The sequence below is a fragment of the Pseudoliparis swirei genome, chromosome 1 (genome assembly GCF_029220125.1).
Source record: "Pseudoliparis swirei isolate HS2019 ecotype Mariana Trench chromosome 1, NWPU_hadal_v1, whole genome shotgun sequence".
Taxonomy (NCBI): Eukaryota; Metazoa; Chordata; class Actinopteri; order Perciformes; family Liparidae; genus Pseudoliparis; species Pseudoliparis swirei.
In genome coordinates, this window is record NC_079388.1 from 11,150,292 (window position 1) to 11,173,712 (window position 23,421).

A 23,421-nucleotide genomic window follows, 5' to 3' on the forward strand; every position below is an offset into this window, starting at 1 on the left:
GCATGTTTCTACCCCAACAGTTTATGCAAATCAAGTGGAGACTTTGAGCTCACCAGTGATAAGAATGAACGAGTGACTAAAACATGTCTACAGTGTTCCCAGCTCTCCAACCAATAAATGTGTTGATATACATGAAGGCCTGAAGAAAAAGAGTGATGCAGGAATGAGCCCAAAGACCTGGAAATGAGTTAGCATTTTTGCACATCCGGTTTCCTCATCTTAAAGTCAATGGGTCTCTTCAATGTGTTTTGGTTTGATGCCTTAAATCATGTCTGTGGTTTACACAATCTTAAGAGATATAGGTTTTGTTCTACAATATAAAACATATCAGTCAACCACTCTCATATAGGCTCCGCTAAATATGAAGCTTCACGCATCAGCCTGTTAGCTTAGCTTAGCATAAAGACTGGTTCCTGGGGAAAGCAGCTAGCCTGCCAGCCTGGCTCTGATTTATGCAAACAAAATATTTCAAGTAAATACATCTGTGAAGAGTGGTATTCATCTTTTCATTCTACCTTTGGTAAAAGAGCGAATGAATGTTTTTCACCAAATGTCCTAAAATTGCGCTGTAAGACAATAAAGGAGCTCTTTGTTTCTGCTCTCACTCCCTGTTAAGCCTTTCTCTTAAACAACCTTGACCTTTAAACTTTGGCGAAATCATTAAAGACTCGGAATTCAAGTCAGCTGACAAACTGAGCCCTATATCCACTTCATGGGAGAACAAAGCAGTCCTGGCTTTCATTATGACATATTTTTGCCAAATGTACCACAACAGGACGTGAATAACAAACCAGTTGGCCCGGCATTGATTGACGTCACCTTAATGATGCATAAAGGTCCACGTGAAGCCCTGCAGTTCACCCTAACGACCACTATGGTATTAGACAAATGGAGGACGTGACGTGAGTGTGAATAATACCAATTACCACCTGTGACTTGAAACTTTTCTTTCCGGTATTGTTCCAGTGGAGGATGAAAATGTCCTTTAGCGTGTGTAATTTTAGTGTAGTTTTAAACAGACATATTGGATTAGACTGAGCAATGTAGTTATGCACAGTCTTTTGATGTTGAATGAAGATTTGTTTTTAATCTCCATTATTTAATGCTCTACTTTTCACGTTTCTTTTCTATTTCTGGTTGTTTTAAAAAGAGCTCACGCACAATTAAACTTGATTTATTACCAATTGTTGCTAGTTTTTCATGGAACTGGTAATCACATATAGGCTTAATGTAATCATGAGACAACGCAGAGTAGAATCAAATGTGAACATCTATATTTAGTTTTGGAAAGTTGCATGAATTTGAAATTATTAAAAAGACATTTAAATACTGTAGGAATAATAATAATGATTTTTTTTTTCAACAAATGTTCCTAAAGAAACCAAATAAGTAAACATAGAGAATGGTACTACACCTTAGATGGAATACGTTACATGGGATAAAAATGTTACAATTAAAGCCGTGAACTGAACTGAACTGGTGGATGGAAATGGACTGAAGTGGAAGAAAGATAGAGAGCAAAAGAAAATGACAGAGATAGAAAAGTAAAGATGGAGAGAAATTGAGCATGAGAGAGAGAGCACCAGAGACCGAGAGAAGGGTACATTGTGCTGTGTCGTCGGATCAGGTCGTCTCGGTGAGAGCAGAGAGAGAAGCGCTGCTCTGATCAGCTCAGAGGCTGACAGCTCCCTGACAGGGTTGAGAAGACTGCCTGTAAATAATAGGGGTTCAGACCGGGGGCACCTTGCTCTTTGACAAAGTGCTCATTTCTCATTTCTCACTCTCTCTCTCTGTGTGTGTTTCCAATGATGCCTATAATTCTCAGAGTTTAGATCATTTTCAGTGATATTTGCATCAGCAGACCACCGACACAGGACATTCAGCACATGGGACAACAGACATTTTCCACATGTTTTAACAGCGGGGTAAAGTGGAATTCTTATGGCAACCATCCGCGTCACCTCAAAGAGAAACATAAAAGTGTCCAGGGAAAGGAAAGGAAAGCAAAGAAGCAGACTTTGAGATAGATTACTTTATTGATCTAAACTGAACATCTGCCGAGCAGACGCAGACCCAGCCTTAAAATAGGTAATGGAATTAGGCAACCTGTGAGGTATATTTACTCTCTTTGTATAAATATGTGTGCAGTGCATATTATTTTGGTTATGGCTCGAGCTGAGTGGCCCTCCCCTCATACAGATGAGGTGAAATGAGGTGAGATGTTAATGAAATGTCAGTGACACTTTGAGGCTTGATCCGAGTGAAAAAGTTCCAAATATTCAATATTTAGATTGAAATCCAGGGCAATACTACAATAAAGTACACACATATGAAAAAGGGGTCATCTTTGGCTCAGGTCTTACAGTTATAGCATGGGAGGTATCTAAATAATAATAATAATAATAATGTAACATTGTAATCACTACCTTGCATATATATTTTGTAATCCTCTGTATATATTGTTATTGTATTTTGTATTTTATTTTTATCTTTTTCTACTACTCTAATGTGCACCCACTGCTGTGATCCTGCAATTTCCCCACTGTGTGACTAATAAAGGAATATATAATATAATATAATATAAATGTGTACAACATATCTAAGACAATCAAGCAAGTGAGCAAAATAATGTTGACATGTGCAATGTACACATTGCATTTATTCTGGTTTCTCTAAAAAACATTCCCACTCCCATTTAAAGACTTGTTGTGGAGAGAAGCTGGAATGTGGCACTATAAAAGTGTTTTAAATATGTTATGGACCGAATGAGAACTGTGGATTTCGTCACCCACCTTTTAACTTCATCTCACGGCCAGCATGGGAAGAAGAAGTGAAAGCAACGCATAACTCTTCGAGCTGACATGTGACATGTGAGGAGCACCTGGGGACCTCCGCCTCGCCCGGCGCGTCTTCGGGTTTCCAGACACGCCCTTTCGCCACCGGGGCTGCCAGAGCCGAGGAGGAGGATCGGGGGGAAGTGGAGCGAAGGAACGGAGAAGGAACCATCCCCTGTCAGGAGTATGCGGGGCTCGTCCTCTCAGACCTCACGTCACACGGACAGAGGAGCACGCAGCTGACGGGACGAGGAGGATGTAGCTCACCTGTGGAGAGCGGCTTGTCGTGCGGTCATCACGGGACAGATTCAGGAGTCAATGCATTTGCGGTTCCTCACCAGTGATGAGTTGGCTCCTGGTGTGGATTCTAACTGCAGCCGGGATTCAACAGGTGGGATGGAGGATAGATTGTTTATTGTTTTATTTTTAAATGAGAAATCTGCACACTCAGCAAACATTCAGGATGCAGAGGAGTTGTGATATTACATTATTCTAAAATGGGCATCTCTATAATGTCCATTTATAATGTCAGTGTTCCCATTTAGGTAACACCATAATATGCTTTAAACTAACGATAATGACATATGGTGTGTTTCACAGTAAGTTGTATTAACGTGTTTAATTGTAACGCTATTGCACTAACATGACGTACTTGTTGAATCCATATAGAGACTTGTGTGGTACTCAGTGGCGAGTTTATTTTAACCACGTCGTTCCAGATAAGGAATTAATGTGACGTCAACAAAAAAAGTGTAAAGTGAGCTTGATTGAATAGTCTGACTTAAATGAACCCATCATTCGCGTCGTTTTGTCATCTTCATCTCGAAGTTAAACTAGAGGTTCTGCCAGTGGCCACACTGCCCCCTCGTGGTTATATAGGGAACTGTGTGTGGCTTCATTAACGGCTTTATTAATGTGTTCCACAGTCTCCTATTATCGATATGTATCAGTCTGTGGCTCAGCTTTTAAAGACTGGATGCTGGTCAAATAAATAAAAACGGTCATTTATTACAACAGAATGTTTTTTTCTCTCTGTTTTGACAGTTTTAAAGCCATTTAGAAAATACATACATGCATACATTATTTCATATGGGATATTACTTTTTATCCTTTTCACTGACAATTAAATGTAATGTAATATCCTAATAATGCATTTTATTTCACATTTTTTTCCACTATTGTTCAAAGAATGAACTTTTCAAAGCCATGTTTCCTTATGTCACAAGCCTTTGTGGGGAGATTTTTAGAAAACCCAGTGACATTTTTTTTATTTCCTCCTGTCCTTTTTGGAAAAAAGTGTCCTTTTTCAAATGTTTTTCCACTTCCCTGAGGAAGGGTTCGTCCATGCCTGGTGCAGAGGTCGAAGGTCATCTGGTCTGACCAGAGGAAAAAGGTCAAACCAGCAGAGGAAGGAGGGTCACCAGTCCTTTTCCCTTTTCAGAAAAGAAAAGACCATTATCATTAACTGGCCATCACCAAAATATGATTATATTGTAGAAAAACATTCAAAGAGATGATGGTATTGAACGGTTGTTTTACAAATATTTAAATCTGAATATTTGGAGATCATCCAATTATTTGAGCCTCTTTCTCTGCTTGTAGTTTTGCTCTGGTTTTATGAAATGTCTATTTCTCTCCTTGTGCTCTGTTACTCCACCCTTTCCCGACAGTCAGAACAGATATCCATTTCAGGTGATGTTTCTTTCCTCCTGTGTTAGCCTGATAACTGTGGACAGAATGAACTCTTCTGAAGAATATAGTGCCACAGCCCTGATTAGAACTCATTTATCCGCATTAGCTTTCAACACTGCACAGCAGTTATTTATTTGACCATAATTCCAATGAAACGGTTATTGATGATTAAGCATGTGTGCGTGTGCGTGTGTGTGTGCGTTTGTGTGCACGCTTGTTTCTTACTAAAGTGAAAGGCTCTGATCATATGATATTATGATTTATGAGGACAGGACCTCCGGTGGATTATTTGCCTCCCCTGTCGAGACAGTTCCAACGTGACTTAATAATTACAACTGACATTTTATTATTACCTCTTGTGAGTTGAGTGAAAATAGACATAATCAGATGTTTGCCAAAAAAGTTTCGTATTAGTTTAAAGGTTTTATAATTTGGTCAACTTTTCTTTGCCTTGGAAGCATTCCTCAGTGTCTCTCTCACTCAACGATGACGCAGAGACCATCGACTGACATTTTTCTCAAGCGCGCTGTGTTCTCAAAACAAGCAGAACTTAATTTGACCTTTGAAAAGGGATACCTATTGTCATAAAAACACATGAATCAAACAAAAGACAGACATCTTCTGCTGTGACTCGTGCATCCACGTCTAAAACTAACATCCAGTTAACTGGGAAGTTAATGTGGATCATGTGGCCGCTTCACTGAGAACATCTGCTTTAAAGAACCGCAGAGCTGTTTACGGAGTGATTTTTGCTGAGGGGGTGGGGAGAGAGATTTAGTTTCATTTTACAGTTGCACATTTTAAATATGATTATGAAACACTTCCGGAGGGTTAAGTACAAACACGATTTTACCATGTAACAGCTTTTATGAGATAATCTCCACTGATTTTAATTAATATGTATCGGCCTAAATGATTTATTGCACAGCACGATGTTAGCAGGCCGCTGTGTGTTTCCCCCGTGTAGACCGTGAAACCGACGTGTTTGTTCGGGCAGGATATGAAAGAATTCAGGAATAAGGATATTAAGAATATTGCATCGCCACGTGAACTCAAATACCTTTCTTGTTATAAAATATGTTTAACTTTGTGTGACCGAAGATAACGCTATTTGAGGGTTCACTGATGACATACTCTGCACAAGGACATGATTTTTAGTGAAATTGAAGTCAAACTGCATTCATTTTTAAGAAAGTCTTTTTAGGCTTAATCTGCCCACTTTGCTCTCTCCAGGCCTACTCCCAGAATTCCACTGCCATGCCGCCTGCGACAGCCATCACATCCCCAGCTGCGGACGTGTACAATCGCACACAGTACTGCAAGTGGCCCTGCGATTGCCCCAAGGTCCCCCCCCCCTGTCCGCCGGGCGTGAGCCTCCTCATGGACGGCTGTGACTGCTGCAAGGCCTGCGCCTGCCAGGTGGGCGAGGTGTGCAACGAGGCAAACACATGCGACTACCACAAGGGACTGTACTGTGACTACAGCTCGGACAAGCCTAGGTACGAAAAAGGAGTGTGTGCATGTAAGTGTCACTCACCAAAACCGACAAAATAAACAACAGATCTTACACAGCTGGTTCTAGTTTAGGCTCTGATGTATTTTAGGTTCACTGTCCACACCGCAGCACAGATTGCAAGGAACAAGATTGTAGACTTTTTGCGTAAAGCAGCTGTTTGCTGCCATATCAACACTGGTTGTCCTAGCAACCACACAGATGTCACTTGACCAGAATACTGATGTGGTTTAAGGGTGTCTGCTTGGCACCACAGGCTGCAGCACACAAGCCAGTTATTCACCTCCTCTGGTTTTGGTTTTCACTTTCCGTTGCGTGAGGCATTTTGACAACCTATATTTATGTGCTGTGTGTTTGCTGCTGACAGAGGGATATCCTTCTGAATGAAATCAATTAAAATAGAAGAACAACAGTTGCATATCCACACATGTGAAGTGGTTTGTATTATAAACCACACATAGAAGGGACTTGTTGACATCATAAGCCTGCTTTCAATTTGTTTTAGGGATGTTTCCACATGGGAAATTATGTCCAACTCAATGACATTTTGAGTATCACTTTATTTAGACATTTATTCTGTCACACTAAAATAGAGAATGTTGGGTTGTACAATACAATATAGTCACTTTCTAAATAAATTTTTATATTTTAACATTTCATTATTTACAGCATTGCTATCTTGTGATATCGTAAAGTCATTTATCTTAAGTCACACATTTTTACCTCTCAGAATAAAATAATTACTAACTATTCGGATCATAAAGGCTATGATATTAGTTTGCAGTATGCTTTGCATGTCCGTATAATATGTGACTGCTTGTCATTTCTCTCTGCCAGATATGGTGGGAACGGGCTGCGAACATGATGGCGTGATCTACCGTAACGGGCAGAGCTTCAAGCCCAGCTGTAAATACCAGTGTGTGTGTGTGAACGGCGCCATCGGCTGTGTGCCGCTTTGCACAGAGTCCCAGCCTCCGCGGGTGTGGTGCCAAAACCCACGCCGGGTCAAAGTCAGGGGGCAATGCTGTGAGCAGTGGATCTGTGATGAGCCCAAAAGAGGGCGCAAGACCGCGCCACGACACGCAGTCGAGGGTAGGACGCCTCAGACATATAGACACACAAGGGGGGTAGTACTCTGTTACTTGGTGACGTTGGGCTGGCAAACTCCTTAAATTCCCAATAGCTCTGCCCCTAATGTCCTTCCTGCCCACTGAAGGGCATCACAGTTCACAGTTGAGTCTAAATCAACAATCTAAGGCAATCTAAGTCAAAGGGAATGCTTCAAATAAAACAATATAACACAACACCTAGGGCATGCTAGCGGGGAATAAAATAGTGGGTTGATAAAAATAAAAATAAAGTCTTGCCATTTTTTAAATAATTAAGGTTATGTAAACTAATTAATAGATTCAGCATGCGTTTTAAAGGAGTTGGCTCTGGAGGTTATCATTGTACATGGTGAATAACTTCATGTACAGTTGAATGAATTGTACATGTAAAAAGTTAGACATTTACTATATATAGCGTTAACCCTTTTGGATAGTTCTGAGAATATGTTGTTAATTTACACTTTGTAGAATAAATAATGAATATTGCTTTTCATGGACGGATATGATTGGATTGCTTTTGTAGCAGCATCTGTGTTTGAAATTGTCCGTCCAAACATCTGTTGTTATGCGAGTAGCATTTGTAGTCCAGGAGGATCATGAGGTGTGGGTGTGTGTGTGTGTGCAGGGACAGACCAATCCTTTCCTGTGGAAGCCCTCGCCCAGTTTTTGGATCATGTCAAGTGTCTCATTATTGTAGCGCTGCTGCGGGGGATCATTGTGAAAGAAGATATCTTTGTGTTGCATAATTATATAGATCAGATCCAGATTACGTGGCAATTTAGATCAAAAACAGACACAACACAAGGACCCTATGCTTCTCTTGGTTACATTTTTCAAAAATAGAAACTGTCCTTATCTGGCCCTCAAATCTGAACATTTCTCAAAACCTTGTAAACAGTTTTCAGGACATTTTGATTTTTCTTTGTTGTCACATTAAACATTTATGTTGATATCTTTATCCTTCAATATGATTGTATTAATTAGTACTTCATCTAAATAGAACTAAGATGTATCAGTGTGTATGAAAAACTAAGTGGGGCAGTTTGTAGACATGATCTATTCACCTCACTTCCAGCTTCCCCAGCTGAGACCAGGAGCTGGCATAAGAACTGCATTACCCAGACTACCTCATGGAGCCCCTGCTCTAGGAGCTGTGGTCGCGGCCTGTCCCTGAGGATCTCCAACGCCAACGAGGAGTGTGAGCTGGTCAAAGAGTCTCGCCTGTGCACTCTGCGGCCCTGTGAGGTCGACATCACCAAACACATCAAGGTACTAATTCCATTAAATATGTTAAGCAGTCAAACAAATGTTTAAAAGGGTTCCCAGACTTTACTCCTTTCTACTACTTTCCTCCATCAGCCGGGAAAGAAGTGTCTGAACATCTACAGAGAAGAACTGCCTTCAAGCCTCACCATCTCTGGCTGCACCAGCAGGAAGCAGTACAGGCCCAAATACTGTGGCGTGTGCACAGACGAGCGCTGCTGCATCCCCTACAAGTCCAAAACCATTGACGTGGAGTTTGAGTGTCCTAACGGGACCGGGTTCACCTGGAAGATGCTGTGGGTCCAGGCTTGCTTCTGCAACCTCAGCTGCAAAAACCCCAACGACATCTTTGCCGAGCTGGAGAGTTACTATGGTTACCCAGAAGTCGTGAACTAACAGGTGGCGATCGCACTCTCTGCCCGTGGGAGGATCCTGCCTTGCTTCCTTGCTTCTTTTTTCTTCCGCAATGATTTATATTTGTGATGCATATGATTATGTACAAGGGATTTTCTTAAGTCTTTTTTTCCTATTGGAAAAATCTGTATATGTGTCTATATAAATATATATGTGCCTCCAGATTGGATTCATAAAGCATGCTTTTGAAGAATATTTGAAGCACTGCTTTGCAAATGAAACAAATATTCAGCCAGTGACTGTGTGAAATAATGAGGGCTTAATTTATTTATGTAGCTTTCTGCATATACAAGAACATATGTAATGTTGTTGATTTGCTTTCAAGAACAGTCAACATTGTCCTTAAGTCAACTTAGATAAGGCTTTACTATTTTACTCCAATGTACTTTGTAAGAAATGTTAAGACAGAAATTAACTGAGGTGCCAGGGAAAAAAACCTTATTTTAGGACCGCATGTCCAAATATTAAAAATGACAGAATCAGGGAAGATCAGTTACAAGTGTTTTATTGTAATTTTTTTAATAAATACAAACTGTTATGTCACTAATGCTTTTCTAGAGCATTCGACGGTTGTATGTCACTTCTTTACAAAGCTGTGTATGTGTTGCTAAATGTTGCTGTAGTGCAAGTCAAATATGAGAGAATAGGGTGTTAGGTAAGTTCTATGGCTATCGGCATGTTAAATGTGGACCTATTAATTCACTCACCCAAAATCCACAACCACGTAGGAGCATCACTTTAAAAAAAACAACAACTAAAGAACATTTCCATGGCACATCTTTGTTCCATTGTGCTTGATTGTATAGTAATAATCATAAAAAGAGGGGAGGGGGGGGGGGTATCTAAAGCCATGATCCTTAATAAAGCATACAATATAAAATATTTAGAATTTTGATTCACAACAAAGCATACAGCCTCATTGCAATGTACTAATAATTATCGCCTTAATCCTGTAAAGAGGGAACAAATGTATAGTTGTTAAATATTTGTGAAAAACGTAACTTAAAAAGGGTAATGGATATTGGCAAGGTTAAACAATATTGTTTTGCTGTATGAACATGATTTACTTGAAGTCCATCTTAATTTAAGAAAAACTGCAATTTTTATTAATCCAAGTGCCTCTCTCCACATCTACAAATCTGCTCCCACGTACAAACGACAACACTCCCAAACATGGAAAGTAAAGAATAAATGATTAAACAATTACAGTGAGAAAATAATACAGTCATTTACAAAACTGTGTAAATGTGGTAAAAATGGGATGCAGGAATGCAGAAATGGAAATTAAAAACTTTTTTAATATGCATGACAGATTATGAGAGATACATGTACAAGCTGGTGTACTCGTCACCACAGCTTTCTCCGACATTCTCTGTTCCGATGTCCCAAGATGCTGCGGTACCTCTAAGTACACACACACATATATATATACAGGAGCTCAGGAGCATTTTCTGCTCCGATATGTACGAGTCCCTCAGAATGACAAAACAGTCATACAGTTGACCCTGACCTCCCACTCAGAAGCATCATATTTTCAAATTGGGTCATCTCACCTGCACTAAATAGTCTACAGGTGAGTGCCCATTACCAGGTATGCCATCTTAGTGTCCTCCTCCACATTGGAGTGTATGTGCGGAGGAATGTGTGCGTTTGTGTGTCGGTTAGAGGCATCGCAGCGCAAGCCGAAGGGACCATGAGAGGTGTGGGTGCCTGGAGAGTCAAGGTCCACTTAACAGGACACTTGGGTGGACTTGGGCACAGCTTGGTCCACGTTGTCGTCCATGGAGCTGCCCGTGTGTGAACGGTTCTCGGCCGTTTGGCTGCGGCTCCGGTTGCCCTCGTTGGTGTGCGAGCGAGAGCGGTTTCCCTCACTGGTGTGGGAGCGGGAGCGATTGCCCTCGAAGGTGGTGATGCTGGTGCCGGAGGCGGTGCGGGAGCGGGCCAGGCGGGTCATGCTGGCAGAGGGCACTGAGGAGAGAGAAGGAGGATGAGGATGGGGACACATTAAAATCTTATTTATATGTTTACGTGTCAGCAATGAATATCCAATGGTATAATATTATTTTACATCAACAGCATAACTGTGGCTGTATTGTATACTTCTAGGACATAATTGCATTCAAGTTCAGTTTTGAACGCAACATTTTTACTCGACATGCTACTTTTAAAAATCGGCCTACTTCTTCCAGTGCTGTTTATTGCACACTCTGCAGTACAACAAACATCTGGAGTTGACCTTAGGTTGAAGTGATAACGCGAGTACATGGGTCATTTATTAACCCGACACAGGGGCGAAGAGGAACATGTGGGTGAACTCTGCACACTCATGGTACCAGTCCTTTCAAGTAGACTTCTTTATTTTAATTGTTTCCACAAGTTGTGAAGTAAACCTTAAGATTCCTGTAAAATGCATGTCAATTAAGTAAAACTACTGTGTGTATTGAATACTTACTGTATCCCATGCCCTGAATGAAGTACTTGAAAGCTTCGGTCAGTTTGGCAGGCTGCAAAGAGAGAAAAAACAAAAGTAAGGAGATAATTAGTCATCTTGTCATTCATTATCACACTTGTTTACATGACACATTCAATCTCTCATCAAGCAGCTCACTGCTGAGAGTCTGAGAAGTGACAGCTGCTATGAGCAGGTGCTGCGCAGGGTGGAGGATTACAACCTGACAACTGTGGTTAATTTCAGCCACTTGCTAAGGCTCTTAAGTGCAACGTTCTCATGTCATCCACCCGTCCACCTGACCCTTCTGCGGCGATTATCCCGCACAGCATCAACAGTGTCTCGCAAAGCTTTTCTGTCACACAGACATACACACCTGCTCAACCTGAGGCATGCCTCCGCAGTCAGACATCTGGAGAGAGGAGAGAAAACACAAAAGAGTCCATTAGCATCGCTCAGCAGTGGACACACACCATTACAACCCATTACACTCGACATGTCCCATTTGAACATGTCGAACAGCTTGTCCCTGCTCCTTCCAATAAGTGATCCTCTAGACCATAAGCAATTAACCCCGATAAAATGGGACCTGTTGTAGCTCTAACAGACATTTGGCTTCATCTGTGGATCATTAAAGGTTGCCGAGGGCGAACACAAGTAGGTCAGTTCAGCAAATTGCGTCCTCAGAGGCGATGTGTCACGCACGTCAACTCTGAGGTCACATTCAGCTTTCCTACCCCTGGTTAATATGAGGAGGAGGAGGAGGAGGAAGAACGGGTCTGCTTACCTTAAGCAGAGTAGTCTTTGTTGGGTCCAGCTTGGTGTTGCACTCAACCTGTGGGTTAAAAAAAAAACACATCTATTTCGTAAAGTATCTGGTCGGATTAGTAATCATATTTTGCAGGTTGGATATTAGAAGTTGCAAATGGAAAATAATGTGAGATAGTGTTTATTTAACGAGGAAATCTGGTTTTAATGCATCCCTTATGGATCATAAATACTAGAAAATCTAATGCTGCTAAAAGTAGTCACACAAATCTTTTCCCAGAAACAGATAAAACTACTCTGCATCACTTGATTTCTGTTGCCAACTTTGTTGTTGCCCAGGTGTTATCCAGTTGTCCTTAAGCATTAAATCTTACACATTGGACCTCAACAGATGACAGAAGGGAATGGAAAAACACGACCAGCACAAGTTTGCTGGGTTAACGATGGTGGGAAATAGTCATTATCTGGGCTTTGTTTTTACCGGCTGTGTTAACTCACCACGACCTCCACAGCAGGAGAGCTGTCACCAACCACCAACAGGGAAGGGCATCTGGATAAGGGAGATGCATACATGACAAATCAGCATTGGTGAAATGTAATATTTAATAAAACATTGTGATTTAAATGATGATGACTTACTTGAGGGTTCTGAAGATGCCTCCTGGGATCGGTCTCTCGATTTCCAGATCCCTCCGACTGCAGAGACAGACATCAATTATAGAACATTTTCCAGTTCCTGTTAATTCAAAGTTAATATCCTGCAACCTGTTGCACCTAATGTTGTACTTTACTTAAGGTTGTTATAGTCGACCGACTTTGATGCGTTTCATTTACCTTTCGTAGGACTTGACAAAGAGATGCAGGTTAAACTGGTTCATGTGATTTGTGACGTGTTGGCGGTATGTTCCGATCAGGTCGTGGTTGTTGTGGATCTCTTCCTGAGGAAAACAAACACAAAATATGTTGACACCACTGAGACCTGAAGACTTCATCACACTGCCATGTCACACACACAAAAAATAAAATGTGACTGTACCTTTCCAAAGAGGTGGCTGATGATCATGTCCGGCATGGCATGTGTCCAGCCGCTGATCTGAAATCAGATGTGAAAATATTGAGCTTTAATGCAACATTTAGATTTTTGTTGGCTGCCAGTCCAAAATCTTCAGTTTTTAGTTAGCCTCTGGCGAGGTTTTCGTCTTTATTTTTTAGCTTCACATGCGTGTTACCTTGTGTGCAGCCCAGTCCATCCATCCCTCAGCACATGGGTTGATGTTGATGAGCAACAGTCCCTCCACCATGTCCGGGTAGTCCAGCTAAAACACGCACCACATGATATTAGTACCAAACAATGCTGCATTTATATAAATAAATGCGTTTTGGATTAGTTTTAGTTTATTGAGTGATTTAAGACAGCTTTTGGTTTGTTTTTATTTCGGTTATTTTTAAGGATTTAATATTCTACATGGTTGCAGCAGATTTTCTTTTTCCGCGATGAGTTTTTAATTCAATTTCTGTTTAATTCAAATGTTGTGATATTGTGATTTTTGGTAAAATACATTTTGAATAATATATATATATATATATAGATAAAAAATATTGATTTATATATATATATATATAAAAATATAGATTTATATATATATATATTATCCTATGATGGACTTAGCAAATTTACAGAGAAGGCTGCAGCAAGAAGTTCAAAGTTGTATCTCTGTCAGCCTTGTATCTATGTATCTTCAGACTGAGACGTCCCACTGTGCACCATGTTAGTTTTGAGCTGGAACATTCCTGAGGCTTTTATGGCTCAGCAGGCTCAAGCGATAAGCAGCATTGTATTGCCAGAATCAGCATAAAGAAAAAACTAGCTGGCTCTGTTAATCCTAAAATGATTAAAACTCATAATTATTTAGTGTGATTGAGAGGAGCAAACTCACAGCGAATCTGGTCAGAATGTATGCCCCGGCCCCAATGCCCATTCCCAGAACAGTCTTCAGCCTGCGATCAAACATACAGGGATACTGTTAGAAAAGGTTAGAACAAATCTTAAATATGAACGTGGAGAGGGAGTACGAAAACTGCAGCTCAATTTACCCAAATTGCTTCAACACCAGTGGGAGGATCTCAGAGAGTTGGTCCATAGAAGGGTACTCATATCTGGGGGGAAAGCAGCATATTGTTACAAATTAATTGTTAACAATTTTTTTTATGGCCACTACCTAATCCCTGGTCTATATTGCTCTGTATTGTTGATATCAGCCTATCATAGCCATCCGTTCATGTTCAGCTAAGGTAGCTTTACATGAAGCAAAGTCCCACCATCAAAGCCAAGATTAGACCCAACGAGATAAACACTGGTCCCTGCAACTCATTTGTCCAATTAGGTCGTCTTAAGTTTATCTGTAGTGATCTACCTGTTGAGTCAAAGTTCACAGCCTGCTTGACATAAATTAGTGTGTGTGTGTGTCTAGGTGCGTCTGTTGGTCTGGCTCACCCAGTGGATAAGGTGTTCGCTCCCTCTTGCTGCCCGGGGGCGTTAACATGACACACGGCAAAGTGCTGCATGATCTCTGACATGTCCTCGTGGTTGAACAGCGTGTCCCAGCAGGTTTTTTCTGGAAAACAGCACAAAGAAAAGGAGGTGGAGGTGGATGAATGATACGTGAATAAGTGCACGTCTTGTTTTGTATGACATGCAGATGCTGAGCCTCATCGTCTTACAATATTGCGTCACCATCACAAAATCGTATCAGTAAGAGTTTAGACGTTGTAATGTAATCGACATAACAATATAAAGTTATGTTGGTGAACCTAATCTGGTCTCACATGGTAAGGTAATTCAAAACACACAAGGCTTAACAAGCGATGTTTCACGTTGAGTTGGAGAGGTTGCCAGGCTTACGGTTCAGTCCAATGTCATGGAAGGTGAGGATGACTGGTCTTTCCCCCTTGGGAACCCCCTTCATAGTACAGTGGATTCTTCCATAAGGAGTCTCCACATCAGTCTCCTACAGACGCAAAAGCAGTTAAGAGACTTAGCATGAAATGTGACTAAAAACAATTCAACAACATTCCAAGTACACATATCAAGAGATTCAGCTTGAAGCTACAAAGATGAGACAACTGTTGCATCTCAACATTATGTCGAGCAAAAAAGGGATATGTCCAACCTGAATACATTTACCACCCCCACATGGCACTTAAAATGCACGTGTTAAACACAAATAAATGACCAATTAATGAAACAAGAACTTCATGTTTAATGACGCATTCACAAAATTCAGTATTTGACTCGTTTATGTCGAGTCCCCAAACAAACTACAAAACTGCCAAACCATTTAAAAGATTGCCCACATATTGCATCAAGTCCGTTTTTAATACGCAAAATATCAGAAATATTAAACTAATTTCTAATCAGCGCTGACGCCTGTTCTATAACTCCAGCAGGGAGCTTAATCCGCCAATGCACAGGAAACTACTCAGTGCACACATTTCAATAAAGCCTCTCTCTACTTACATCGACTTCAATCTCAGCAACAATCATTTCAATGTCAGAATCCTCCATGTTTGCAGGAGGAAAGCTCTGCTCGCGACTGAAATGCAGTTGCAGTGTCTCCCTGAGCTATAGATCCAAACGTGAATAAGCCTCTGAAGGATCCAAACGTTGGTAAACCTCTGAAGTTGTTTGGACCTGCTCTGGGAGCTGCGCTTTATACCCCCCCTACTTACAGTTGGCCTAAGCTCTGGCCTCCCATGACGCCCTGCAGGCTGGTCAAAACAGGCTAACTCGAGATGGAGAGATCCCTAAATTGGATCAACCAATGTCAGACAGACGGGCATAGGCTACTGTGTTGACATGATGACTACACACAAGTGTGTGATCAGTGGGAAAACATGCTCAGTGCATTAGGGGAAACATGTCCAAAATATTGGCTGAACTGAGGAACTTCAATTGAAATCCTAAAATTTTACACAGCAGCAAAGGCTATGAAGAGCTTAACAAAGACGTTTAATGATTGACTTAATAGGCTTATACACCCTGAAGCATAATAAAGTAAAAACTGGTTTGAAAACGATCCAATAGATCACTATGTAGACCTAGAGGTCAGTTCACAATAGGAAAGACTTTATTTAGGATTTTATACATTCAATACAGAAATATATGGCTGCTTTTATTATATATATATACATATATATATATATAAATAATAAAAACAGCCATTCATTTCTATATTTTCACTCAAAAAGTATTTTCCGAGGACACATAACCTATTTAGAGGACATAAAAACATCTACAGATGCACCGTGCCTCGCTCCACCCACTCTCCCCTTCTACAGCCAAACACGTGGGCTACACAGGCAAAATAATCCTGCAACACAAGTGAATGTGCACCTACTGTACACTGTCAGGAGTAAAACCGTAATATTTTCACCTTTAACTAATCCTGCATGCATAATTGGTGAAGACTCAGCAGCACTCATACACAGTATACTATTCAAACTGTCTGTGTCAATGTGCTGGAGAGGCACGTGAAAGCGTTGGCGCATGGTCCATCTGTTATCCGTCCAAAGTGTGCCTCATCACTCTCAGTACCTGACTGAATTAGCGAAAGCCCAATAAGATTTCAGTCCTGATAAAATCACAGCCGATGAAAGGTCACCGCCGTGATGGATGAACCACTGCAACAGCTATGCTGATTAGTGGCAACGTATCCATTTTTATCCACCACTAGATGGTGTCAAACAAGCTAAAATAATAAGATATATAATAGAAATGAGTCACACAAGCGTCAAAAATTATAGCTAGGCTTATAACTGGTGAGAATGATAAATGCTGGATCTTATTTGTATTTCTTGTGTCTGCAAACATACCTTGATAACGAGCTGCAGCACAGCCTCTCTCAAGCCCTGCAAGGAAAGAACGAAGGAATGAACAAATATAAAAACTAACGCAATTACATTGTAACATGCTATAATCTAATATCCTGAGGGCGCCATCCTGTCACTGAATGTATTTTCACATCCATATGACCTCTGTCATTTGAAGCATAATTTCAGCCCCACAACTTTGTCGTGTTGAACAAAGATCAGGAAACTACCTTCAGAACTTGTGCAGCACCGAAACTTTCACACACACATCTACTTATGACTACGTTTATTTATTAGATTTGAATCTAATCTGGTGAAGAAAATAACAAATGTGAGATTTGTGCATACAGCTATCAGCAAGCTTCATATATCCACCCTCTGGCTGTCTGATTTGAAAACGTCACTTTTGACAGGGAGATTATGGTTTGAGTCCCATTTATGTATCAGTTGTTTAATTAGTGTGATACTTAATAGTAACAATATTTTTGGTGCAGATCCAAATCCAGGTCCTCAAATATGAATTGCTAATTGTAAGATCATTAATGTCTTTACTATTTCCCAATAAGCTGCTACATTCACTCGAACAAAAGGAACTTGGCAGACATGATTGCATGTCACTGCTTCAAATGCAGATGAAGATTTTACATTCATATTAACAAGTGCTTAGATGTCTTCCTCGTGTATTCTCCTTCAAAGAAAACCCCTTCCACAAAAATAATGAATCCACAAAATGTTACTTTGGAGGCTCAGATTTCTCTGACAGACATTAAAAAAGGAGGCAAATAGAGTTAGTAATTTAAAATCACATTTGTGTATTTGTTTGAGAACAGTACCTGTGGTTTAAAATGTGCACAAATGATTACATGCTAAATCCAATTGAACCACAGATGTACTAATAACCAAAAAAGAAACCTTGTCAGGTACAAATCATGCAAAGCTGGTCACTGTTTTTCTTGGCTCTGTTCAAAATACATACCGGCAGTTCCCTGTCAACCAGCAGGGGTTTGGACTCAACAAGCTGGATGTCATCCATTTCTAAGAGCTGCGCCTGCGCGAGAGATCAGAGTCGTTTGTGAGTGACTGGTCCAAGCTGTGTTTGAGCCTGAAGACGCTTCAGGTAATAATGGATAGTGTGTGGGAAAAAGGTTTCTGAAACTATTGGCCTTTCTCCAAGGTGTGGTCTTTTTTAATAACACAAAGATGTCAACATGTTACTCAAACATTTTGACAAATTTCCCCTTGGGGATTAATAAAGTATATATCTATCTATCTATCTATCTAAACCCCTTTTGAAAAGGGTGTGGCAAAGGTTGGCGGGCTGTAGTGGGCTGACTTGCAGACAATCATAGGTTGCTTGAACTTTAGGGCGTGTTTTACACAAAGCTCACAAAACGTTACACCACTGTGTACCTGACTGCCCTCACGTACACACAGACCCACTCAGGTGAACAGACAAAGGGACGTGCACTGACATGCGGACCACATAACGGGACACACCTGTGAACCGCCCACAACAGAGACACGACAGGATGGTCTAGTAGAGGGGGAGGGGAAATAGAAGACAGGTGACTTCTGGATAAGTATCACCCGTCTGAACACAACTTACTGTGCTCCAAACCGCCTATGCTTTCTACAGACTAAAGCAATCCCACGCTGATAACGGTTTCAAGATGTTGGATATTTAAAAAAAAAGAAAGAACACTGTGATAGACAAACATAAATGGCCTGAAAAAGGCAGAGAGAAAAAGAAAGAAAGGAAATAAAGAGTGTGAAAAAAAGCCTGGCGTCCGATTGTGCTGTGGGTCCAAGAGCTGCGTTGGAGGAGAAGCGGGCTGAGGAGGCTCTGCATGCTAATCAAATTAGCCAGTTAAAAGGCCTCTTTGTCCACTGACTCTGGTGGCTCCTGAGAGCCAGGGGCCTGCTCTCCTCTCTTCTTCACTGGCCCCACACACACACACACACACACAGTCAACCAGGAAGCAACAGACACCCTTGTTTCCATCAATACATTCATACTCTTTCATCCCTCTGCTGGCTCTCCAGCTCACTCTAAGTATTCTGTCTCTCGTTTGTGTTCGTCTTGCTTTCTGCTTGGTTGCAGTTGCTATGTTTGCTCTTTCCACACTCATTCCATCTGTTTTGTGCTGTCGGTTTTTCCGTTGTTTTTTGTATACAGCCACATTCGACGACTAATCAACATCGGCAAACAGGACTACAATCTCGCCGTCGGAGGAAGGCGGTCTTTTGGAGGAAGTTTTTCATGACATTTAAAATGTGGAGATGTCTGAGAGAACTCGCTCTGGGTACACACATACATAAGTACTCACACACAAACACACTCACATCTCTCACTGGGAGAACAGAGACTGGTGCCAGCTGGATCTCACAATAGCACAGAGGAAAAGGAGTATCAAACAACAGGTTCATTTTGCTGCTGAGGCCTTCAGAAACATGGCCGTCATCGCACTGCAGGAGCTTTGTTGAAGAGGACAAGTGATCTGCCCCCTTTGAGATTCCACAGCCATTTGAGAGAAGTCATGTTAATGAAGTTGAAAAATGAAAACTACTCCGGCCATTTCAGAAGAGGAAATGTGTGTGTGAGTGGGGGAGAGGGTGGGAATCAGCACATGCATCAACATGGTGGAATCCTCTAAGCCTATTTTCAAGCCTATTTGCAAACACCATCACCACCTGTTAGAGATCCTGGATGGGCAGCAGGCTGAGACAACTAGGTCATCTCTTGTTTACATCAGTGGTTCCTCCAATTGTTTACTTTGCTGAGCTAATGTCTCACCTGGCCAAGATGAGGGAAGAAAGGGACGTGTTTTAGTTTAACCCCACAGGATCCTAATCCCAAGATCTTGACTCTTCTTACGTAATGATTGTTCAAATTAAGAGTTATATCATATCAAATGATTGGCATGAAAGAACATTACAAAAATATACAATAAAAAAATATACATATAAAGTGTGAAGATGAGATGCAAACTACCCAGATACAGTTAATCAAATGGAATTTAAAATGTTTGCAGTGCATCTTTTTCTCACAGGGATGTTATGTTGCTTCTGCAACAGGGCTCTCTCTTTAAACTGGCGTCACTCCTAAATTGGCTTGGTGTCATTGCACATTGTCTTCATCCGAGGCAAATTGTAAAGCCCTCTGAGGCAAATTTGTAATAATGGGCTTTACAAAATAAACTGAATTGAACATTCTCGATTGAAACTGTGTGTGCGCTCGTGTGTGTGTGTGTGTGTGTGTGTGTGTGTGTGTGTGTGTGTGTGTGTGTGTGTGTGTGTGTGTGTGTGTGTGTGTGTGTGTGTGTAAAATATTGGGATGTGAGGAAGAAAACAAACTATTTACTGACACAGCTTTGGTCTGGCAGAAGTGAGACTTTGTTACGCAATCATAAACAGGAAACAGTGGGAGGAAATAGGCCCAGGACGATCCAATGCTTAACCCAAACCAGCTGCCTAGGAATACAGATTATATACCCTTCGGTGAAATACTGGCTGGTAAAATTGCAATATTTCTAGAACAAAATATGGAAATAAACATTAAGTCCCATGGCAGCATGGACGATAATAAAACCTTCACTTGACTTCCTGCTATTAGCAGCCAATTGATAATCCATTGCTCTTCAAAGTATTGATAATAACCATAACTCTCAGGGTTACATTTATTAGATTTGTTGATTCCTAAAAAGCAGACGTGTTCAAAATCCAATGTTTTCACTTGATAGTGAGATCAAGTGGCTTGAGCTTTAGAGTAAAACAACAACACTGATGCGGGCCTCTACATAACACATTAGTGCTGGTTTAACCACAGTAAATCCAGAGATGACACACTACTTTAAGCCAGGACATCAAAATTACAAAACCACATGAGCATAAACTCTTTCTCTGCTCGCTTGGGAGAACACCATGTGTACTGATTAGATTTGGAGAGCAAGTCTCAATACTAGGGAACCTGAATCAGGGCCAGCTCATCCCTCCTCCATATAGTTTTAAACCCACAAGCTTGTGGCTTCCGTCTGCAGAAACAATGATTGCTTCCCTAATCTTTGGGGAACTCACTTAATCTGTCAAATCCCTGGTTCTGAAATATCAGCACGGTGGCAGCAGGCCTGCCGGACTAAGCAGTCACAGACCTACATTTTCAGATTGAAAAATATATCAAAATGGGGGTGTCTCCATTGCTACAGTAGGTCAGTGAGTGGGGGTCAGCCTGGTTGGAGGGGAGCACACAGTCACCAGTTCAATCAGCTGTTTATTGTGAGAGTATCCTCCTGCATCACTAAAAATCAGCAGTCCTTCTGAGATCAGGTTCCTAATCTCACATTACAATAATCTGGGTAACAGCCCTAAAGCAGGTCAGGATACAATGGTGTTTGGATGACGACCAATTGAGAATATACAATCTATTTTTAGCAGACTGCAATTAAGTTGCCTTAAATTAATAAACACGAGTTTTCATATTTTTACCTCAGCACTTTTCTCCCCCCCCTGCCCACACCCTCATGCATGAGTTTGATTTTATTTTATTTTTACATCAATGAAAACAAAGCGAATTTGCTAGATTTGACATTCAATCACTCTGCGCGAGTGTGCGTGTGTGTTGCATGTTGATCATTGATCAAGTTCCTGCACCTGCTCACATTAAGCATGCCCTGCCTTACTGTACAACTGCATGCCACATAATGTTTTTGTATTTTAATAAGTATTTAAAAACATAAACTATAGACAATAACTTGTCCTTTGCATTTCCTTAATATGCACAACAATCTAAATACATCCTATAATACACATTTTGCTCTGTGAGTTTTCATTTGTTGCTAATTCTGGACAAATGAAAGTGGCACATTTGAAGTGAAACAGCGTCATGTTGTTAAACTCCATGTCAGTGGAGCAGCAGGACGAACAACGAGCCCAGACATGCTGCGAAACGAACACACTGAGAAGTCAGCACCCAGTGCCTCAGAAAATAACTAAAACATTCAAGTAAAGTCACCATTTGAAGCAGAAACGTACCTCTGGATTAAATGTGTGATTGTCCTGAAATGAACACTCCGAAGAATACAAAAAGTCCCCCAACAACTTTTTTCTTCTTCTCTCTCTGTTTTCTTCTCAAATTGATGCAGAGACAGAAGCGTTGCTTTGTTTATAACGTGCAGCGCAAGGCGGATGTATGAGGGAATTTTATAAAGCCTTCGGGGCGTGCGGCCACGCCCACTCATCCCCCCCTCATGGAGGGGAAATACTCGAAGGCCGATCCCCGCTGCAGAAACTCTCACAGCATTAGCAAACATACTTTTCAATCCTCCTATAAAGTGCTCACTTTTTTAAATGATTAAAAAATATTTTTATTTTTTTAAATATCGAGTTTAGGTAGTCTTTGTCTCACATGGGTACTGACAAAACAGTTTAATTGGAAGTAACTAAGATGGTTGAAATTGTATTATTCACACCTTATTTTTAAATAATGTGTATTCCTCACAGAAACCTGTCAGTTTGTCTTTACAGCTATCACCTGCAAATGAGAAACATGGTTATAAATACTAGACAGGCACTAAGGGGTCACTTTACTTTCCCTCTACCCAGAACCAATGCACTTAAGAAAACAGTAACAGAGCCATTGCATACTGGAATGTGCTCCCCTCATATGTGACTCTAACAAGAAATAAATGTGATTTCAAAAGGAAACTCAAGGCAGCAATAATCAGAAAGGAAATAATAGTAGATTAGGTTATTATTGTAGGTATTTAAGGTATTTACGTTTTTTTATTATTATTTTACTTTTAATGTAAATGTTGTTTTCTAAGTCTAAGTGTTTTTGTGATAATTGATCATGCTGTACTGCATTTTATGTATTTGTATTATATTGTAATGTTTTTTGCCTGTACCCCAAGAAGAATAGTCTCCACGACAGTGAAGACTAATGGGGATCCTTAATAAACATAAACATAAACATTGTGTGTGTCGTCATTGTGTCTGATGTGACACATTATAGTTCATGTCTGAGTGGTAATTAGCTTGGTATAACAGAACTTCTTCTCTCCATGAGCTAAGAGGGTGCGGACAGGAATCTTGGCAAGTCTGTGTGTCTCTTTTGTCTCAGTCGGGCCTTCTGTAAACTATAATTCACCACACTAACTAGGAATGACTAGAAGCCTTAATGGTATTTCTACCCTCTGGTAATCCACATGGTTGACATTTTTTAGGATGTGTTTGAGCCATTGTCGGCTGCTGTATGAGGCGGAGGGGTTAGGAATGCAGCTCGGTCTGCAACCTTGATTTAAGGCCAAGAGAGGATAAGTCTGTACAAAGGCAAGCCCTTCCCTCTCCTCAAGCCACCTTTCCTGGATAGCTCTCTGCTATTGTCTCATCAAAGTTAGCTCGTACTACAATAGCAATAATCAAAACCTCAACAGAGATGGTTACCCCATTGTGTGTGTTGCTGTACAGATGTTAGTTTGAGGGGATGATGTTTGAGTGTGAGCGTGTGTGCATGTG

The 23,421-nt window shown here is 40.8% G+C and overlaps 2 protein-coding genes across 3 annotated transcripts; one reads left to right on the top strand and one right to left on the bottom strand.

The window, feature by feature from the left end:
- The first annotated feature begins 3,012 nt into the window (after positions 1 to 3,012).
- Positions 3,013 to 9,368, top strand: ccn4a (cellular communication network factor 4a). The gene is made up of 5 exons (XM_056425743.1): positions 3,013 to 3,225; positions 5,760 to 6,048; positions 6,877 to 7,131; positions 8,224 to 8,417; positions 8,508 to 9,368. The coding sequence occupies exons 1-5, from the start codon at positions 3,178 to 3,180 to the stop codon at positions 8,805 to 8,807; spliced, it is 1,086 nt and encodes a 361-aa protein (XP_056281718.1). The 5' UTR covers positions 3,013 to 3,177; the 3' UTR covers positions 8,808 to 9,368.
- Positions 9,369 to 9,904: 536 nt separating this feature from the next.
- ndrg1a (N-myc downstream regulated 1a) lies at positions 9,905 to 22,047 on the bottom strand. Of its 2 annotated transcripts, XM_056425529.1 has the most exons (16): positions 21,940 to 22,047; positions 17,888 to 17,959; positions 16,915 to 16,950; positions 14,945 to 15,050; positions 14,537 to 14,657; positions 14,137 to 14,199; positions 13,980 to 14,040; positions 13,272 to 13,358; positions 13,079 to 13,135; positions 12,877 to 12,980; positions 12,682 to 12,738; positions 12,541 to 12,592; positions 12,062 to 12,109; positions 11,651 to 11,686; positions 11,278 to 11,329; positions 9,905 to 10,793 (listed from the first exon to the last, which is right to left on the bottom strand). In XM_056425529.1, the coding sequence occupies exons 2-16, from the start codon at positions 17,942 to 17,944 to the stop codon at positions 10,555 to 10,557; spliced, it is 1,176 nt and encodes a 391-aa protein (XP_056281504.1). In that variant the 5' UTR covers positions 17,945 to 17,959; positions 21,940 to 22,047; the 3' UTR covers positions 9,905 to 10,554. The 2 variants fall into 2 exon arrangements, with proteins under 2 accessions (XP_056281504.1, XP_056281584.1); XM_056425609.1 differs by lacking the exons at positions 16,915 to 16,950; positions 17,888 to 17,959; positions 21,940 to 22,047 and adding an exon at positions 15,560 to 15,708.
- Between the last annotated feature and the right edge of the window lie 1,374 nt (positions 22,048 to 23,421).

Excerpts from the sequence above, each read along its gene's own strand:
- ccn4a (XM_056425743.1), top strand. The coding sequence starts at position 3,178 with ATGAGTTGGCTCCTGGTGTGGATTCTAACTGCAGCCGGGATTCAACAG. Across the intron at positions 3,226-5,759 it reads CTGCAGCCGGGATTCAACAG|GCCTACTCCCAGAATTCCAC; the intron begins GTGGGATGGAGG and ends TGCTCTCTCCAG. Across the intron at positions 8,418-8,507 it reads ACATCACCAAACACATCAAG|CCGGGAAAGAAGTGTCTGAA; the intron begins GTACTAATTCCA and ends TTCCTCCATCAG.
- ndrg1a (XM_056425529.1), bottom strand. The coding sequence starts at position 17,944 with ATGGATGACATCCAGCTTGTTGAGTCCAAACCCCTGCTGGTTGACAGG. Across the intron at positions 12,739-12,876 it reads TTTGTCAAGTCCTACGAAAG|TCGGAGGGATCTGGAAATCG; the intron begins GTAAATGAAACG and ends CTGTCTCTGCAG. Across the intron at positions 10,794-11,277 it reads CATTCAGGGCATGGGATACA|TGCCCTCTGCCAGCATGACC; the intron begins GTAAGTATTCAA and ends CTCTCTCCTCAG.